Source organism: Dunckerocampus dactyliophorus, chromosome 10 (assembly GCF_027744805.1).
Source record: "Dunckerocampus dactyliophorus isolate RoL2022-P2 chromosome 10, RoL_Ddac_1.1, whole genome shotgun sequence".
NCBI classification, from domain to species: domain Eukaryota; kingdom Metazoa; phylum Chordata; class Actinopteri; order Syngnathiformes; family Syngnathidae; genus Dunckerocampus; species Dunckerocampus dactyliophorus.
In genome coordinates, this window is record NC_072828.1 from 10,386,612 (window position 1) to 10,407,710 (window position 21,099).

Genomic DNA, 21,099 nt, shown 5'->3' on the forward strand with positions numbered 1-21,099 from the left:
TTTGTCTTCTTTTGTTTCGTGCACAGGATTACCGGTATGTAAAAATGAAACATGTCCTGCAAATTTTGGTGACACCAGGTTGCATATTTAAATAAGATTATGCCGCATGTTATTAGTTTACTGAAGTTGCAGTATGTATGGATAAACGTATATAAGAGCGTGGCATTTTTTTGTCCCTGTAATTATTAAATCCTGGATACTAAAGCTGAAGTTTGTCCATCCATTTTCTATGCCACTTATGCTAACTAGAGTTGCGGGTATGCTGGAACCTATCCAGCTGACTTTGGGCGTGAGGCTAGGAACACCCTGGACTGGTCGCCAGCCAATGGCAGGGCACATATAAAGAAACACTCACTCACACTTATGGACTTTAGAGAGGGGGGAATTTAGAGTCGCCAATTAACCTAACGTGCATGTTTTTGGAATGTGGGAGGAAACCGGAGTACCCGGAGAAAACCCACGCACACACGGGGAGAACATGCAAACTCCACACAGAGATGCCCAATGGAGATTTGAACCCAGATTTTTCAGATCTCCTGACTGGCCAACATGCTAACTACTCGGCCACCGTGCGACCCGCTGAAGTTTATATTTCAAATAATTAAATTGAAAAGTTTATACCTTCAGCCACACCGTGTCGCTGACACTTCCGGTCATCTCCAACCACAAGGTGTCGCTGTCACTTATGGTTACTAGATCCCCTCCGCTGCGGCTGTTTGCGTTGATCCTTCAAGATGGAGGACGAGGTGGATGTTGACATCGAGGGTGACGAGTTTGATACTAATATAAGGTAATGTTTTTGTTCTTTTTGGATGATGCTCGTTTGGTCAGACATATAATTGTATGTCCTCTATTCGACTTCAATTTCCGGACTTGCTGGTCCCTTATTTGTACTTCAACGGGCTAAGCTAAAGTTGAGCTTAGCCGTCTTATCAGCCGTTACCATAACTTTTATTCACGTCTTAATTCATCAAATATAATTAATAATCATTTACTTTATCATTTGTTTTATTACATTTTATGTGTATCAGTGAGCAGGATGGCAGGGGTTTGGTACAGGAGCAGCTGCAGTCTGCTTGGAATAGCGACGCGGGTATTCTTGTAAGAAAACAAAATCAAAACAACAGTTGGAATGCTTACACAGTAAATCACATCTGATTGTGTTTATTTTGACATTATATTGTGTTTTCTGTGTAGCCCTGGGAGTTGGACAGCTCCATCAGCAATGAAAACCGAGAGGTGATCCAGAGGATGCTCCTGGAGGAGCAGTATCCTTTCTTCCCATGGCCCGTGAACTTACCACGCTTATTTGTATTTTCGTGGAATTCTTCTTACAGTCACCATATTTTATACTCCATTCTATTTTTGTTGTGAACGAAAACACTGCTATCTAAAGTGGACCTAAACTATTTGTAGATACTATTTGAAAGGCAAGGAGATACCCAGCGATATTTGGTTCAGTGATGCTAACAGCAAGCCCAAAGTAAAAAAGTAAGTCCTTCCTTACTTTTGCTATACAAAGAAGGCACACATGCATGATTTGATATATAACACATGGGCTGTATTACAAATGTCCCATAACAATATTGTGTTGTTTTTGTTCTGCATTTTTTATTCTTGGTTTATAACTACATCTGAGCTGTTTTCAGTTATGTGCTTTTTCTCTCTCAATAATGAAACAAAAATATAAGAAGCACTTTGTAAATGACTTTGTTGCATGTTTAGGTCTCCAGCCAAGACCGCAAGCTCCTCCTCCTCCCGATGGTCCAAACAGGAGAAAGATCTATTTGAAGAGGGACTGGTGTGTTGCTGTTTTAAAAGAAACATACCATCATCTCATTGTTAAAAGCAAGCCTGAGCATGTCTGTGCGTTGTCTTGTCGTCACGATAGGCTCAGTTTGGACGAAGATGGACAAAGATCGCCAAGGTGGTGGGGAGTCGCACCGTTCTTCAAGTCAAGAGCTATGCCAGACAGCATTTTAAACACAAGGTGAGTTTATTTGACTGGCAATGTCTGGGTTCTGCTGGTGTAACATTTTCAATAGGTCGGAAATAGAAATGTTTTATGAGAGGTCTACTCAAATATATAATGAAGAGAGCCCCAGTTTGGAATGTAAGGTCCCAAAGTGCATCACAGCTGTAAAGAGAACAAAAGTGTATAAAATAACATCAAAGCAATGTTTCAAGTAAATTAAAAGTACAAAAAAATACCTTGAATCATAGCAGTATTTCAAATAAAAATAAAAGCGTGGCAAATAAATGACCTAGTTTTTATTTTGGACATTAGATCCCCCCCGATTTACAGCAGATGGCATGTAGTCTTTTATCATCTCTGCACCGGAAGGGCTCGGCGATAATGGACCAAAACTCATATCCCGATATATTTACCGTATGTTGAATGGTGATGTACGATATACAGACCTGATCAAAAACTTAAGACCAGTTGAAAAATTGCTAGAATTTGCATTTTGCACATTTGGATCTTAATGAGGTTTTAAGTAGAGCTACAATATGCAAAAGCAAGAAGGGGCCCTGTGCACCAGTGTATATATATATTTTTTTTAAAAGTCCAGTTGCTGTTAAGTCAAATTTTCAGTGTCTTACTTTTTTTTTGAAGAATTTGGAAGAATTTTTGAAAGAATTCATAGTACCATATCTGTTTAAAAGAGCTGTCTTCTACTGCTGCTTCACTGTGACATATATGTCTCGCTCTTGCCCCCTGCATAGCAGAGGAAGTACATGAGTGTGCACTCTTCTGTTACTGAATGGTTTACATTATTTGGGTTATGTTTGGCGGGCCAAATAAAAAGCTTTGGTGGGCCCGATGTGGCCTGTAGGCTTCCTTTTGAGGCCCACTCTTTTATCATGACAAAAGCGCTTAAGTCAAGTTTATAATATATATAATAAGTATATAAATGCAAAAATGGGAGTGGGACAAAAAAAAATGTCTGTAATTTATTGCAAACAACCATTAAACTGAAATAGGCTGTTCATCAGCTCATCAAAAGTTTAAGACCATAGCTAAAAATAAACCCTAATCTCCCTAAAATAAAAATAAAATGTTCAAAAAAGGACTCAGCAATGAGTAGCTGTGCCATTTTAAGCAAGTAAGTGTAAGAAAGTATTATACAAATAACCCCAAATTTTGCACTTTTGTGTCTTATCTGTATTTAATTATTTATTGTAGGCAATTAAAAAAAAACAGTATGTGTTCATCATATTTTATTTTGATGGATCGGGCTGTATGCCCCTGCAATTGGCTGGCAACTAGTCCAGGGTGTACCCTGCCTGTCGCCCGAAGTCAGCTGGGATAGGCTCCAGCATACCCCCGTGACCCTAATGAGGATAAACGGCATAGAAAAGGGATGAATGGATGGATTGAGAGTATTTTACTGTTCAACTGTTTTTTTTTCTTTCCACAGGCCAAAGTGGCACCCAATGTCGGGGCTCCCTCTACAGGCCCTGCGCCGTCCTTGCAGCCTCCTCAGCCTACCTCCAGCCGCGCTGCAGCCTTGGCAAATATGGTGCGCATTAAGAAATTGGTTGACGACGAGGATGAGGAGGTAGACATCACCGACGACCTCACCGATGACGGCGATGACAACGAGGAGACGTGTGAGCAACTGGTTAACAGTCCTAACAGTTTTTCAACTGCAACTTCATGTCGTCTGCCGGAGGAGCGTGGTGATGATGAGCCACATGTGGAGGACAAAGATGAAGCAGACAAGCAAGTGGAGGAGGAGGTCAAAAGTGATGAAGCTGTGGATGCTGTCAGATCAGAAGAAGATCATGATGAGCAGAATGATGACGAGGAGGAGGAAGAGGAGGAGGAACTTAAGGTCCCTGAACAAGAATTGGAGTTGGACATGGAGACCATCAGCGAGGATGAGAAACAAGCCATCCCGGAGTTCTTTGAGGGACGTCCTTCCAAGACCCCGGAAAGATACCTGAAGATCAGAAACTACATTTTGGATCAGTGGTAAACCAGACTCATGCCACACTTTTTGTTCCTTTTAAGGCTGCACCAACGCCAGACGTTTAAACACCCATGTTGTCTCTCAGGCTGAAGAGCAAACCCAAGTACTTGAACAAGACGTCGGTTCGGCCTGGCCTGAAGAATTGTGGCGACGTCAACTGCATCGGGAGAATACATACCTACCTGGAACTCATTGGCGCCATTAATTTCAACTGTGGTAAACCGACTCCTTGTCCAGTGTACCTGGATTTTGTTTTAAAACCTTTTTCGGTGTCCTTTTTTAGAACAAGCCGTGTATAATCGACCCAAAGTGGTGGACCGCTCCAAGCACAAGGACGGTAAAGATGTGCTGGAGGCTTATCAGCTGGCACAAAGACTGCAGAGTATGGTAGGAAGCCATTTTTGTAGTCATTGTTCAGTCTGCAGTGTATGGCAGGTGCCGCTTTTGAAGTGTTTTCTTTAGGTTTGCAGAGTATAATAGGTAGCCATTTTTATAGTCTTTGTTGGGTCCACAGAGTATGCAAGTACACCTGAGCATCGAAGAATTCTGGGCTTAAATTTTTATTTTATTTTTCATATGGCGTCAATACGGTGCTATTATCCGTGCGCATAAAAAACGCCCTGTGCGTGTGCCGTCACTCTGTTCACGCGCCGTCTCTGAATAACTGCTCGCTGCCGCTCTCCGCTTGCGAGTGGTCAGTCCCTGCGTGCGCATCGTCACTTTCTGTGCCTTCCAACGCGCTCGGCGTTGCTGAATTTTGGCACTCTGTGGCATTGAATAAATGATCCCGCACACCCTTTTCCGATCAATCGCTTTAAATACCAGGTCGGAGATGATCCAAGGCAGAGTAGGGCAGCATAGTTTGGTTGAAATTTTAGAATCGAGATGTCAGAGGAAAAAGAGGTCTGTTAGGGAAGAGATAAATATTGAAATTATATTTTTGGCCATTATTGTAACACTTATTCCAAAGTAGTTAGACTACTCTCATTCAAAGCAATCAGACCACAGAACTGTGGTAATACTTTTACTATAATGTTAACAGCTGCTAACTTTTTATGTAACTACATATCATGTAACAGTTGAGAATGTTAGTTTAGAACATTGGTGTCCAAAGTGCGGCCCCTGGGCGGTTACATGTAAATGTAATTCAACGAGGAAACTTTATCAAAAAAAAACAACAGCAGCAAAAATGGGAAAATCAATGAAAAGTATGATGAAAAAGCATGAAGTTGAAATATTATTTTTTTTTACATCAAAAACAATGAATAAAGTTTATAACATGCGAATAAAGTGAAAATATTAGGAGAAGAAAATATACAGGAAGAAAGTTGAAATATTTGCAAAATTCTACCGAAGAAATCAAAAGCCGAAATGGAAAACAGCAGAAAAAGTCAAAATATGAAGAGGAAAAAAATAGTTTTCTAACGAGAAAAAAAGGTTGCAATTTTACGAGACTAAACTCGTAACATGAGGAAAAATATTGTTTTAGTAACAATGTTGAAAGAAAGAAAAAATAGATTTTTTTTTTTTTTTAAAGATCAAAAATATTATGGGATAAAGTTCTACGAGAAGCACATTTACAAGAGGAAAGCTGAAATTAAATAGTTGGAAAATAAATGTAAAAAATCATCAGAAATGAAATTTTTTTTTACAGGAATAAAGTCAAAATATATTTAAAAAAATCATAATCGAATGAAGAACAAAAGTGGGAATTTTCCAAGAATATTATGGGAAAGAGGCCATTTTTAGTAGCATTTCACCTGTATCACAAAGCTGAAATGCATTTTTTTCTTGAGCCTCTGAGCATACAAAATATCCTCCAAAACATCCTTTCATTTTTCACGCTGTGGCCCTCGCTTGAAAAAGTTTGGACACCCCCAGTTCAGAACATAGCCTATAGAGCTAATAGTCTTTACAGTTTCCATTTCCATTCTGTCCAATGAGAAATGGTTAAATCTGAGCTCTGTGCATTTTTTTGTTGAAAGCCCTCGAGCAGTTCCAACATTTAACCCCTGTCGAGTTAATAGATGTCACCTTTGAAGCTAACTGGTGTGTTTTGTAGCGGACCAGGAAGCGCCGCGTGAGGGACACTTGGGGAAACTGGTGTGACGCCAAACACCTTGAGGGACAGACCTATGAGGTTAGTAGACGCACTTACTACAAATGCATCCACCATACGGCTATGCTAATTCACATATTCATTCATTCATTCATTCATTGTGATTGCTAGCATCTGAGCGCAGAGGAGCTGGCCTTGCGTAGAGAGCGGCTGGCGATGCAGCCCAAAGCCTGCAAGTTGTCCAGACACAGAGGGTGGGCAGCAACCACTACAGCAGTCCCCACTGCACACGTGGAAAAACTATACTATTGTAAGCATTTTTATTATTTACAGTATTTCTTTTAGGTCTGTTGATCCCTTCCAGCTCATTCCATGCAGGTCCTTTGGAGAGGATGTGCAGGTCAGTCACACTGTACATTGTATTATACGTCAAATGTATTGCATGAAATACATTGTATTAAAAAGCTTTTTTTTCTACAGGAACCATTCCAGGTCATCGTGTGTGCTGAGACACTTCTCATTATGGACATGGTAAACACACGCCCACACAAATTCAAAACAAAATATTACAAGAATAAAGTCAAAATGTTAAAGACGAACGTCGTAATTGTAAGTGAATGTAAAAAAAATAATAATATTGCAGGAATAAAGTTGTAATTTTATGAGAATAAATTTGTAAATTACAAGGGGGAAAAAATCATAATTGTACAAAAATAAACTTTTAATAGAAGAAACAAATTCATAATTTTACAAGAATAATATTGTTCTATTTGGAGAGAAAAACTAATAATGTTGAAAATTACATAATACAAGAAAAAAATAATATTAGGTGAATTCATTTACTTGAAATAATGAAGGAAAAAAGATAATTCTGCAAAAATTTTATCATAATATTATCAGAATTAACTAGTTATATCACAGTAGTAAAGTTGTAGTATTACAGGAAAAAAAATGTCATTTTAAAACAATATAATTTTAATTGTTTTAACACATTTTTAAAAGTGAAAATTCAGAATTTAGCCAACCTTGATATATTGACGTGCAAACGTGTTTTCCTCCTCTCTGCCAAACAGGCTGGATGACAAGAGAGTTCACTCTGTGCATCTGTCTCAACACTTTGGTGCGTTGGTTCTATAGTGAAATGAACGGAGTGAGTGAACCCTCCTCTCAGTCATTCAGTCTCTTTGTCGCAGTGGGGGGAGGCGGGTCACTATCGAGTGCACGCACAGAGTGCTGCAAGTGAGTGTCGCGAGGAGTAACAAGCAAGGAAACACAAATGGGAGATTCTCCCGAAAAGGGGTACTAACGACAGTGCAGTTACTTTGAGGGACATGATGCACAGACTACAGTGATTTGAAGCCATACCCATGTTTTTAACATTGTGTAAGAGAATAAAATTGTAATTTTACAGCAGTGAAGTATCACAAGAAATAATAAAATAAAGTTGTACAACAACAAAAAAAGGCATTTTATGAGACTAAATTCCTCATTTATAATAACATCAGAAAATTTTAAAAATGTTTGATTTTACATTAAATGTACTGTTAACAAGGTAAACATGTAACTTTGCAACAATAAAGCACAAGAAAAAAATTGTATTATAAAATAAAGTTGTAATGTAGAAAAAACAGGTTAGCATTTGAGGAGAAGAAAGTCACTGACAATCACGGTATTAAGCGTGTGACATAATGTCTTATGGAAAATAACAAATCCTCTTTTATTGATCCTTAGCATGCCCACGTCTCGAGAGGGGAGGTCATTGGTCTGCTTGGTGGAACTTTCAATGAGGAGGAGAAAATGTTGAAGGTAGGACAATGTTACTAAGCAATCTCATGTACACTTGATGGACCCTTTTATATGATTATATATATATGTGTGTGTGTGTGTGTGTGTGTGTGTGTGTGTGTGTGCGTGCGCCTGCGTGCATAGATCTGTGCAGCAGAGCCTTGCAACAGCGTGAGCACAGGGCTCCAATGCGAGATGGACCCGCTGTCTCAGACACAGGCCTGCGATGTGCTCTCCTCTCTGGGCCTAAGCGTTGTGGGCTGGTACCACTCGCATCCATCCTTCCACCCCAATCCGTCCATGCGGGACATCAACACACAGGACCAGTTCCAGGTAACAGGAGGAGAGTGGAGGTTACCGCAAGAACACTCAACCTACCCCGATGCTCATTGAGACTTTTGTTTCAGAGTTATTTCTCTCGTGGCGGCGCCCCCTTTATTGGGATGATTGTGAGCCCGTATGACCCAACCAATCCTTCCCCACATTCCCAGACAACATGCTTGTTGGTGAAGGACAGCCAGGAGCTCTCTGGAATGCAAAGTATGCATCAAAACGCCCAACGTCACAGTCGGATCAAAATGTGCCAAAGTCAAGTTGACTCTTCCTCTTTCCAGAGGTTCCTTACAAATTCGACTTCCTGCCATCACAAGACATCCCAAACTGGGATCAGATGTTAAGGAGAGTGCTGTGGATCATCCATAAATACTCCCAAACACCAGGGTGCAAAACCTCAACACAACCATCACCATTTATCTCACGGGACGTTCCTAACATGTTCTTTCATTCGCAGGAGCGTGCACATGGACAGATTTTTCCGAAGGAACTCGCACCTCACCTGTTTGGAAAAGGTAACTGCATGCATTTTCTCGCGGCTAACAGCGTTCTCAAAAGAACAGTGTGGACATTTTGTTCACACGCGTTAAATCAGTGATTCTCAACTGATGGGTCGCGACCCAGCAGTGGGCTGTGTTTTGTTGGATTTTGATCTGCTTTTGGAATACTGTGAGGCTTCCAAGGTGAGCAGTGGCGGACTTAGCAATTTTGGGGTCGAAGGCGAACATAGCCAGCGGCCCTCTTCGTATGTTATTTTAACACAAAAAAGCAGGAAAGGCACCGTCAAAGGCCCTTACCAAAATACTGTACAAACTTGTACTAAATTAACACGGCGTGAACAGAATGAGAGAATAACGTTTTAGATATAAAACCAGTGTATGTCAAAATGCCAGATATTTCTTTTTGAACAGAAACAACCCAGACATCATCACAACGTGTGTGTGTGTGTGTGTTTCAGAGAGAAAGAGAAAGTGGCTGTGTATATTGAGGGTGAAGATAAACAATTACAATGTAACATAAGCAATTACTAAACAATATATGCCAACAGTCGTAACTATCAGTTCAGTGTCGGGGGAAGGCATGGAAATGGGGAGAAGTCAATAGTTTGCAAAGATGACTTATGTTTATGTGTGTGAGACAGAAACAGGGAGAGTTTGTGTTCAAAGAGAGAGGGGGTGTTCATGTGTGTGTCAGAGAGAGAGAGAGATTATTTAGACATGAATCCTGTGACGCAACTAAAGTGTAGTGCTTCAAAATATATACAGTATGTCTAAATAATTACCCTCTCACACACTCATCCCCCCCATCCCCCATTGAACACAAACTCTCATCGTTTCGCAAACTATTGCTTTCTCCCCTTTTCCATGCCTTCCACGGGGGAGAAGTCCAATGGAGTTTTTTCATATTTGTACAAATAAATAATGTGGCTGCTCATTATCTTGTTGAAGTCCATCCGTATTGTTGTCCATGTTTTTCATTGCATAAATGTCAAAGAACTACTAAAGTCCTACTTGTTGCTGTAGTTTCTCACTGGACTTGACACGTAGGTGAGGTGTCGCAGCAAGCTCAGCATCATCCGGTAGCCGACTGGAACTCTGCTCACAGCCCGCGGTAGTTGGCACCTAATGCATACATAAACGCATAAATTATGGACCGCTGATTTTGGTGCAAAACCGGCACGGGTACAGTTTTATAGGGGTCCAAATTTTGTCCTACACCGGCTCGTTGACATTTTTTTCTACCAACACCGTAAAGAATCTTGACACCTTCGACAATGAGGCAAAATATTTTTGGCGTCCTCTCGCCGTTTGCTCTTCTCGGACCCGCTCTGGAAAGTTCGCCTCATTTTAAGTAGCTTCACACTTAGCTTCTCACAAAGGTGCATTACCGTCCATCATCATGGAGCAGTCCATTGTAGAGGGGGGCAGATAATATGGATTTAGCTTTCAGGTGGCTTTCTTTTTTGTTCTGATATTTGTTTTTTTAGTATGCTAACATAATTATACATGAATATAGTTGGGGGTGCTGCTGGCTGTGGTGACACTGGCCCATGCTGGTTGGGGTGGGGGCAGCTGGTTGGGGGCCCCCTACATGTTGGGGGCCTAAGGCAATTGCTTACCTTGCCTTAATAGCAGGTCTGCCCCTGAAGGTGAGTAGCATTCATGTGCTTGTTTGCACCTGGTCTCACACTTGTGTTGACCGAGTTTTCAGTTATAACTCCTGGATTACTGTATCAGTCAACTGTCCGCAAAGTAAGCTGTCCGATGATGTACAGTGGAACCTTGGTTTTCATGTAAATCAGCTTAATCCGTTCCAGACACCCATATATTAAAAAAAAACATATAATAGAGAATAATTATAGTTTTACATGCAGAAAGCATTCATTCATTCATTTTCTATGCCGCTTAACCTCACTAGGGTCGCGGGGGGTGTGCTGGGGTCTATCCCAGCTGACTTTTGGGTGAAAGGCAGGCTACACCTGAGAGGTAGACTGGTTACCAGCCAATCGCAGGGCATTCAGCTTCACTCTACGCAACGTCGCTTGTTTTTAATATTAGACGTTTTTACACTTGTGTAACATTTAAGAGCAAAATGTTACTTGAAATGGTTTTATGGTGGCCACAGATTGACAGTAGAACAGATAATGATGGTAGTGCTGTGTTTGGTCACACAGATGCTGTCGTCGCTGGCCAGGTACTTGGAACCGTTACCCGAGGAGGAGGGAGACGCCTTCCTCACTCATGTCCACACGCTCTTCCTGTCCGACTTCATCACCAAACAGCAGCAAGAGAGCGAGCAGCTAAATAACCTGACCTCGGGCAACCTAGAGGAAGCAGACGACGATGAGGAGTCTGGCCGAGGAGCCAACGCGCAAGACAAAGCAAACTCGGAGACTGATGGCAGCACAGTGTTACATCTCGGCTCCGTACTGTCAACGGGACACGACTATTTACTGTGACGCACCATATCAGTGTCATGTTGATGACATTTTTATTTACTAAGTAAACATTTTGTACATCTTTCAACACAGCAACAGCAGTAAAGTAATTTTAATCCAAACAATCAATGCAGTGTTTGTGTGTGGTCAAAGAGACATTTAGTGCAGGGTTTCTTAACCATTTTCACCTCGGGGCCCAGTCAAATATTAACACTGAATTGGTAATCTTACTCTGGATTGGATTTGTATTCAATAACTATGTCTAACCTACATGCTCATCATAAAGAGATTTATAATTGGAACATAAACATTGGAACATAAACCTGCATATATCCTACATACAACACCATGTCGAACAGGCTATCAATTCATGGAACTGACAAAGCTAAAGTCAGGCTAAAAGAACAACGCTCAAGTCAGGCTGAACAAAAATACATTTACTGCATCAAAAATGACAGGCTCAAAAAAACAAAACTGTTGAAAAAGACATGATAAATGCTATATAGGGTGATAAATTCACAATTAAAGTAATACATGTTTTCTGAAACTCAATACAATCCAAGCAACATGCAAGTGAAAATTCAGCCTTTTAATCTGCAAATTAATGTAACACTTTTCATCACCAGTTCTTATGTTTGCATTTCAGAGGCAGAAGTTGCTCTTCATATAATGTGGCAAACGAACAGTAACAGCCATAACTCGATGTTATTACCTCTTAACAACCCTCTTTGTACAGTATGTGCACTGTGTATTTAATGCTCCAGACTTTCGCTTGTTAGAGTTTGTAATCAGTCAGCCCGTCAGTTAACTGACTGACGGACGCATTACTGCCACGTGTGGTGGGAAGGTGTATTACAACTGTGTAGTGTCTTGTGGCCCCTATGGACCACAGGGTCAAAACATATTTTTTGCGGCCCTCTAGAGGGCGCTCGCGGCTCAATGTTTAATCACTGATCTGTATTATATATCTGGATAGCTCATACGTCGCAAGCCGCTGAAGCCACAGAGACGCCATCTTACCACTCATATCTCGACTATATTCACACAGCGTACATAGTGTATAAAGCAGATGAAGAGGCTCGCAGAACATCTATATTTTAAATTAAAAAGCGGGGAGATTCTCCCATTCCTTAAAGTAACGCAACCTTCGTCCCTTAAAAACGCTTTGATACGTTATTCTCTGTCTTTTGGCTTTATTAAATGTACTTTGTCCCCTTCCAATTCTCATTGCCTTTGGGACAAAATTCTACTCTGCACCCTGGCTCAGCACTCCCCTATAGCAATGCATAGTTTTACTCCTCTGGAAAGAGATTTTCATTTTAACTGCATATCCCATCCCTTTTTTCCACTAAAATCCATGGTCATGATCCTTTACTTTTTTTTATTCTTACTTTCATACAATTCACTATGCTCTCGTCTGTACAAAATATGAATCATAAAAGAGAGTGACTTTGGACAAGTTTTAAAATCATTTAACATTTTGCTGATTTTTTGTTTGTGTTATGAAATAGAAATAACCTCTTTTCTGATATAAAAATATATTTGAACAACAAACACAAGAATAATATGTGATAACCATAATGTAATAATAACCATAAACACGCACAGAAAACAACAACAACACTGAAACAAAACCATATGCTTTGGGTAAGACAATACGTTGTTTGCAATCTCAAACATACCGGTATGCATGTTCAGTGATATTATTTTCCAGAACATATCATATGAATGAATCCCTTTACGTCAGTCATTCAGCAGCAAAAAAAAATGAAGGGTCATGCCGGGTCAATTGTATGCAAACTGGCTTGCTAACTGCACTGAATACAATGCCTGGTAAGCATCATGGAAGCACTGAGATTCTCCCATTCCTTCAAGTAACGCAACCTTCGTACCTTAAAAAAATACATATATCATGATACAACAAAAAAGTACGTAAATTTCCTCTTAGCTATTATAGAGCTATATAAACGTATCAATTCTGGACATACATTTAATCAGAGGAATTTTACACGATCGAAAATATCTGAGAGATCGACAGTGCAAAACCCTTAAATTATCAATCATAAATCTACATTTCAATCATACTTACAGGTGAAATGTTCGTCCACAGCCTTTGAACTGGCGATTTGTGCAGTTAATAGCTGCACATGCAGGCATCTTAAGGCAAAATTTGTGTCCAATCCGAATTAATAAAAGAAGTTCACCACGAATGCAAAAGCTTGTCGAGAAGTGTTTCTTGCGAGTGGCAATATGGCGGCCGTGTGGCTTCACAGGTCAATGAGCTATCCAGATATATTATACAGATCAGTGTTAATCACTGATTTAGTGCAACGTACACGAACCGGACACGTGTCCTTTTCTTAAAAAACAAAACAATATTAACAGCAAACAAGTATACAATAAAAGTATACAACTAACAGAAACCAAAGAACACAGCCAGGGGTTACATCAAATAAAAACATTTAAATCAGAACAAATTGTTCATGTTGTGAGAGCCTTTTTGTTGTCAGATATGTTTAGAAATTGAATGTATTGTTCCAACATTTTTGAGGAAAAAAATGAAATTAATTTTTACTGCAATATTTGCATTTGTGGATGAAAAATTTGGCCAAAATAATCAATAGATTTATAAGGAAAAAAAAGCCCTTTCTTCTTTCTTAGATCTCCTATAAAAGCAAAAAACATTTTCCCAAGCAAAAAAAAAAAAAGCCCTTGAAGATGTGATCAGTAATGCGTCTGTTTTTGGAGTGTGGACAATGCCAGAAAAGACGTAAAACAGTCTCAGGGTGGTCCCCACAAAAGAACAGTCCGTATTAATATCTCTCCTAAATTTGGTCATGTAGTGATGAGCAGGATAGCATTTGCGAATAATTCTGAAAGATACTTCCTTCTCCTTGTTAGCAATGAGGTACTTGTGAGCAATCATCCATACCTTATTCCAGTCATGTCATACACAAAGTGATTCCAGGAAAATTATTAAGCTATATTATTAAGCTAAATTACTGTATAAAAGCTGTATTGCTTGCGTAGGTTACTCATGCCTAACATGTGACTGCCGCAAAATAGGTCGACCGGATGTAGACACGTTCTGCACATACATAGAACGCCGTCGAATCAATTGTGTTCCGGGTACGTATTGCGTAGTGGCAGTACCATACTGTGACTGAGTAATTAGAAGTGGCCTGTGATGGGTTTGATTGACAGATTTGATTGCCCTAAGCGACATAGACACTCACTGCTAAAAGTTCCCATGAGCAATAAACACAAATCCCTGACTGTGTACTACTGGAGAAAGGATTTCCACAATAAAAACGTAAAAAGAATGTAGTAAAAATACTTCAATAGTATTTACGCATATTGCATGAAGCCTTGACTGCCTCATAATGAACTACATCAAAAACATGTTCTGCCCAAACAGATTGGCTCCATGTCCTCACTTCTCACCTGTATCGGCCCTGTTTGTGTAAGATTGCAGGTCAAAGTGCATCAGGACACGACAAAACACATTGCTGTATTGTTCATGGTGTCAGCGTAACACAACGGTATGTTTCCAAGTGTCTACATATCACACAAATAATAAAATGATGATCGGGAATACTGTGCTACTGTATACACACCCTACCCGCAGGAAGACACGTTTTCACTGTCAGGCAACATGCTGCTGTCTTTCAAAGTGTAACCAAGCAGAGAAAAACATGCATGAGAGCCACTGGATGACCTCCATTTCATCATATAGTTTATTTTGTTGAATAAAGAAATAGGGGATTGCATACAAAGTGAGAACTGAGAACATCATTGTGACACAACATACAGTAACTTTGCTGTCAGATAACTGTGCACGTGTTTGGGAGGTCGACTGTGTTTTAAAGTGCGAATGTTTGTGTCCTAATAGCAGCATCCAGTCGGATCAACAAAAAGATGTGCGGTGCCGCAGACGAGCTGGCTTGCCACAGCTACGCGGCGAGGACGGGAAACAGCCTTCATTGCTCTTCTTTGCCATTCTTTTCAGGATTAAATGTCATCCTGACAAAACGTCCTTGTTTGCCAGCACGCGCTCTCCTTCAGCAGGCTTGTTGGCATCCTCGTTTGTTGTCAGGGGGCACCAACAAGCCAGCTCGAGACACTTTGAAGTGTTGCAACAACTGCGAGGTGCCAGCTGACAAGAAGTTCACCCCATCGTGCTTTTGTTCCTGCACAGATAGTATTCCATTCACACAAGTTAGAGTCGCCAATTAACCTAACATGCATGTTTTTGGAATGTGGGAGGAAACCGGAGTACCCGGAGAAAACCCGCGCACGCACGGGGAGAAGTATCGGTATGAAGGTATCAGTATCAGTCATACTGTTCCTGAATTTACTTGGTATCGGATCGATACCAAAACTTGCACTATCGCCCACCTCTGCCATGCAGTGAAGGGACAGTCAACACGCGGCAGGACCCGAAACAAAAGCATAGCTCGGTAATGCCAGGGCCAGGGAAAGCCAAGCATAGGCCCCAGTTTTTGAACTGTTCTAGTAAAATACATTTAATGCTGGTGGACATACACTAATAACAATTAAAGTAAAATGCTACTAATAATGAAAAACCGACGTGTTTTCAAGCCACACAATTCCAAGTTAACGCTGTCGAATTAACAGAATGCAATTGTGTGGTATGAGATATTGGAATAATAATAAAGTAAACATTCTAAAGCTCCTATTTATTACGGAGTCATTGAGGCACGCGGAACTCTTGTTACTGAGTTGTTGTTTCCGATGGGGACTTATTTTGTATGCCGGAGCAACTCCATTGAACAGAACAGGCAAAGTTAGGTGCATGTTGGATGGATGTGATGACATTTCTAGTCGCTTATCATTGAATTTACTTTTATATTATTCATATATTATATTTTGGATACAATAACAGAAAACATGTTCTAGCGCAACTTGGATAAATGTGACGAAGGTCACACGATGCTAGCGTGACATTGACAGCCGGAATAGGGTAATTAGCATTAGCATAAGTATTACAAGAACGCTTAGCTATGCTCCTTAGCTAGCAAGAGAAGGCGAAACAATATAGAATATTCTAGAAAGTTCCGTCATGATGTTGCACCTATTCAGGGGGCTGCCCTTGTCTTCGTTCCGGGCACACCTGACACGACACCCCCAGGTGTGCTGCTCAACAGTTGGGAGGAGGGTGCATATTGTGTCCGTTCACATCCGCTGTCAACGAGCTCCACACCCTGGAGCCTCTCACGGTGGACCTTCCCTCCCTCCACACGTCACTGCGGGGACGGTCCTGTCCAAAACGCCTAACCCAGTACACAGACCTCCATGTAGGAGCCAGTTCCATACCTCATCCCCAGTGGGGGCCCTGCCTACTCCCGTTCTGTGGATGGTGCTCAAGCCCATACAGAAGCTTATGGCCATCATACTGGGCAGGTATGATTTATTTAACATTTTTACAACTAATGATGTTATAAAACAGTGCAATTAAAATATTTTAGATATTTTTCCCCCAAATGTTATCATTATTTGTACATTTTTAAGTAGAACATATAATGTTTATTATTTTCACAAGGTGGCTGACAGGGGTAAACACGCAGCAACGTCTAAACGCTCCACATGCACATGAAATAATTCAAAACCAAAAACACACAAACATGATAAAAGAAACGTAATGGCAAAATGCTGCTTTGGCGTAAACACTACTGGATCAAAAACAGATGCAAAAAAAAAATGCACTCACAAACACTCACAAACCCCAAAAACAACTGCATGAGAGAAATTGTGCAAGTTCGCAGAACAAAACAGAAGTAGCCGGGTTGGCAGAGATGCCATACCTGAGGGATGTATGTCTTTAAAGACCTTAGATGTAATACTTTCCAGTATTACAGAGCAATATTATTTTACAACATGACATAAAGAAAAATGTACCCTTTCTTGCTGCCAAGTTTCTTCTGGACACCCCGCTTATGCCTTTAGATGTTTTTGTGTTAACACAATAACATAGATGAGAGGTGTTGTCCATCATGGACAACACCTCTCACCCGCTACATGACACTGTGGGTTCCCTTAGCAGCTCCTTCAGCAGCAGATTGTTACACCCACGGTGTAAGAAGGAGAGGTTCCGCAGGTCCTTCATACCGACCGCTGTCAGGCTCTACAACACCTGTATTAGCATTTTCAGTATCCTCACACAAAATAGTGTCTGCCTGCCTTTGCGCTTTCTGTACCCAACTTTCCTGTTAGCATGTTAGCATTCTGCTCATCACATTGAAATTTAGCACTTGTCCACTAAAGCAAAAGACATTCCCATGTAAACACAATAATGTATCCATGCCGATTGCTAGCATGCTATCTACTAGCATTGTTAACATTCGTTGGCATACTGTTTTTTGTAGTTATTGTTATATTATCTTTGTTGAAGGAGTGTAAGGAAGTGGTGGGTGGCGCTCCCCAACAACCGCCGCCAGTTCTTCCGCCAGTGGGCCTGGCAGCGGCGATGGCGGCTGGCGTCAGCGGCTGGCGTGGTGGCAGTGATCGTGGCCCTCCTCCTCCTGACCCACTTGGACGAGTCGCCGGTGACGGGACGCACGCGCCTGCTGGTGTTCAGCAGGGAGAACTACATGGAGCTGGCGGCTGTTACCTCGGCAGCGGTGCGGGATATACACGTAATGAGTACGATGCATGACACATGGTGTTGTTTATTGTTTGTTGTACAGTACATGGAGGAGTTTGCTGAGCTGATGCTTCCCGAGAGTGACGCCCGTCATCAGGTGGTACAGCAGGTGGTCCAGCACCTTGCCCAGCGGAACAAGGACCTCGCAGAAATGTCCGACGTCACATGGAGCGTCCACGTGGTGCAGAGTCCCAACACCAACGCCTTTGTCCTTCCGGTCAGTGAAGACCTTTTAAAACTTGCTCATGTGAAACTTTGACTTTGACCTTGACTCTTGTTTTTTTTACTTTGTAGAATGGAAAAGTGTTCATGTTCACTGGCATGCTGGAAGCTGTGGCAGATGTTCACCAGCTTACCATCGTCTTAGGACACGAGATGGCTCACGCCTTACTTGGACACGCTGTAAGTCAAAAACTGCATGGGATACAAGCCACTGCATTAGGTACACCTGCACAGCTTATGAGATCCATGGCAAGAGCTTTAGAGTGTGGTGTACAACTGCACTGCAAAATACAGAGAGCTGTGTGTGAGAGATCATTTGCATACATTGTATGCATTCGATATTGTTCCTGTGCTTTTCTGTTATGAGACAACCCTATTTCCTGCTTAAATAAAGGTTCAGTAAATACAATTATTTAATTTCAGTAATAATAATAAATAATTTGTGAATTTTTTACTTTTAACCCCCACCCCTCAAAAAATACATTTTTCTCTATGTCATAAAATCTGGAGATACATGCGTTTCACTGCACAGCAATGATTGGTAATTGTTTTGTGGTTCACCCATCCATCGATTTTCTTTCCCGCTTAACCTAACTAGGGTCGCGGGTATGCTGGAGCCTATCCCAGCTGTCTTGGGACGAGAGGCGGGGTAGACTGTGGACTGCTGGCCAGCCAATCGCAGAACACATATAAACAAACAACCATTCGCACTTACATTCAAACCTATGAACATTTTAGAGTTTCAAATTAACCTAACATGCATATTTTTGGAATGTGGGAGGAAGCCAGAGTACTTGGGAGAAAACGGGAGGACATGCAAACTCCACACAGAAATGTTGCAACGGAGATACGAAAACCCCTGATCTCCTGACTATGAGGCCACCGTGCAGCCTTTTCTGCTTACTTAAAAGTTAAAAAACACACTGGAAGCCATTTCAAATGACGGCCGGAATTTACAAATTTGTATTACCTGTATTTCTAATATATTTTAAGTATGAATTAATTGTAATTGCCTTTATTTATAAAGCAAACGAAACAAGCAGAAATTTCAGAAGAAGAGGCCCGACTTGGATTTTTAATAGTTTTTTGGTTAAATAAATATATAAAATCAAATATTTAGTTTTAGTATACATATCTAAATAAATATATATATTACAACATGTATTATTTAATTGTTGAAAAACACAAAAAAAACATTAAAATAGGCAGTTTATACACTTTATATATACACAGGTATGCTAATAAATATGGATATACAGTACAGTCATCCCTCACCACATCGTACTTGAAATTTCGTGGCTTCACTCTATCATACATTAAAATATCTAAATAAATAATTGCATAAAAATATGCGTATTTTTGGCCTAAATTGAAGCATTTTCAAGCAGAAAAATGGCTAAATGAACCAAAATACAAATCTAAGGCATTGAAAAAATGCATTGAAAGCCACGTTGTGATATGTAGCATTCTACACTAGTCACAAGGATTCAAGATTCAAGAGTTTTATTGTCATATGCAGAGTAAAACAGGCAGTTATACTATGCAATGAAATTCTTATTCTGTTCATTCTCCCAAGAAAAGAAAGAAAACACAAGAAAGAATAAGAACATGAGAAACATTAATACAAATACATAAGAAACATATATACCAATAAATTAAGGAACAACAACAGAAGAGACATTAATACAAATAAATAAATAAATAAATAATAAAGTGCTATGAGTGTGTGCGTGTGTTGCATGCAGCGTGTGCGAGTGCTTCGTTGAGAAGCCTGATGGCCTGTGGGTAAAAGCTGTTTGCCAGCCTTGTGGTCCTGGACTTCAAACTCCTGTAGCGTCTGCCTGACGGTAGGAGTGTGAATAATGAGTGTTGTGGATGTGTGCTGTCCTTGATGAGGTTGTGTGTTCTTCGTAGGACTCTAGATTTATAAATGTCTTGCAGTGAGGGGAGGGCTGCCCCAACAATGTTCTGTGAGGTCTTGATCACCCGCTGGAGTGCCTTCCTATCACGTGTTGTACAGTTACCGTACCAAACAGTGATGGAGGCGGTAAGGACACTTTCGATAGTGCATCTGTAGAAGCAACTCAGGATTGTGGTGGACATGCCAAATTTCCTCAGTCTCCTCAGGAAGTACAGTCTCCTTTGGGACTTCTTCATAATTTGTTGGGTGTTGTGAGACCAGGTGAGGTCCTCGCTGATGTGTGTGCCAAGGAACTTGAAGGTTTTCACCCTCTCCACCTCAGTCTCATCAATAAACAGGGGTCTATGCGGCTCCTTTTCCCTTGTTCTTGGGTCGATGATCATCTCTTTTGTCTTATCTGTATTGAGAAGGAGATTGTTATCACGACACCAAGCTATGAGGTCCTCCACCTCTCTTCTGTATGATGTTTCAACACCACCAGTGATCAGTCCGATGACTGTAGTGTCATCCGCAAATTTAATGATGCTGGTGTTGTTCTGGGAGGCCACGCAATCGTAGGTGAAGAGCGTGTAGAGGAGCGGACTCCCAGTGCTCACAATTCTTGAGCTGGATGTGCAATTGTGGACTCTGACTGCCTGTTAGAAAGTAAAACACCCAGTTACAGAGGAGGGGTGACAGGCCAAGTGTGAGGAGCTTATTTGTGAGTTTGTGGGGGCTGACTGTATTAAATGCAGAGCTATAGTCTATAAATAGCATTCTGACATACAGTATGTGTCCTGGCCCTGTAGGTGAGAAAGGGCTGTGTGGATGGCAGTGTTGACTGCATCATCCGTGGACCGGTTCTGGCGATATGCAAACTGTAGGGGGTCCACAGTTGCCGGGATGCTCTTTTTGATGTGGGTCATGACGATCCTTTCAAAGCACTTCATAACAATAGGAGTGAGTGCTATAGGGCGATAGTCATTCAAGCAGGTCATGTTGCTCTTCTTGGGTACGGGCACTAAAACACCCAGACGCTGTATTCATTATATCTGGCGATTTCGACCACTGTAACCTCAGGACTGTTCTTCCCAAATATTACCAACATGTAAGCTTTCCTAAAAGGGAAAATAACATCCTGGACCAAGTCTACAGCAACATGAAAGGTGCTTTGAAGGCTGTTCCAAGACCCCACTTTGGAAAGGCCAACCACATCTCCAT

At 41.0% G+C, this 21,099-nt stretch overlaps 2 protein-coding genes across 6 annotated transcripts in view; both read left to right on the forward strand.

The window, feature by feature from the left end:
* Positions 1-692: 692 nt before the first annotated feature.
* On the forward strand, positions 693-11,226 carry mysm1 (Myb-like, SWIRM and MPN domains 1). Of its 3 annotated transcripts, none has more exons than XM_054789453.1 (19): positions 693-790; positions 1,032-1,101; positions 1,198-1,268; positions 1,417-1,491; positions 1,726-1,801; positions 1,892-1,990; positions 3,423-3,979; positions 4,063-4,193; positions 4,261-4,364; positions 6,040-6,117; positions 6,208-6,290; positions 6,370-6,436; positions 6,517-6,567; positions 7,768-7,842; positions 7,966-8,154; positions 8,229-8,361; positions 8,436-8,541; positions 8,612-8,669; positions 10,829-11,226. In XM_054789453.1, exons 1-19 carry the CDS (start codon positions 735-737, stop codon positions 11,111-11,113), a joined length of 2,364 nt encoding a protein of 787 aa, XP_054645428.1. In that variant the 5' UTR covers positions 693-734; the 3' UTR covers positions 11,114-11,226. The 3 variants fall into 3 exon arrangements, with proteins under 3 accessions (XP_054645428.1, XP_054645429.1, XP_054645430.1); XM_054789454.1 differs by having other exon boundaries at positions 6,382-6,436; XM_054789455.1 differs by lacking the exon at positions 1,032-1,101 and having other exon boundaries at positions 711-790.
* Positions 11,227-15,862: 4,636 nt separating this feature from the next.
* oma1 (OMA1 zinc metallopeptidase) overlaps positions 15,863-21,099 on the forward strand; it is a 33,197-nt gene continuing 27,960 nt past the window's right edge. For 2 of the 3 annotated variants that reach the window (XM_054789434.1, XM_054789432.1), the window contains exons 1-3: positions 15,863-16,516; positions 17,505-17,973; positions 18,051-18,158. In XM_054789434.1, the coding sequence (XP_054645409.1) occupies positions 16,176-16,516; positions 17,505-17,973; positions 18,051-18,158 (918 nt within the window). In that variant the 5' untranslated portion in view covers positions 15,863-16,175. The remainder of the gene's footprint in view (positions 16,517-17,504; positions 17,974-18,050; positions 18,159-21,099) is intronic. The other variant, XM_054789433.1, reaches the window with a different exon arrangement.

Coding starts and splice junctions, on each gene's coding strand:
- mysm1 (XM_054789453.1), top strand. CDS start 735: ATGGAGGACGAGGTGGATGTTGACATCGAGGGTGACGAGTTTGATACT. Junction 1,492..1,725: donor AGCAAGCCCAAAGTAAAAAA/GTAAGTCCTTCC, acceptor TTGCATGTTTAG/GTCTCCAGCCAAGACCGCAA. Junction 4,194..4,260: donor CGCCATTAATTTCAACTGTG/GTAAACCGACTC, acceptor GTCCTTTTTTAG/AACAAGCCGTGTATAATCGA.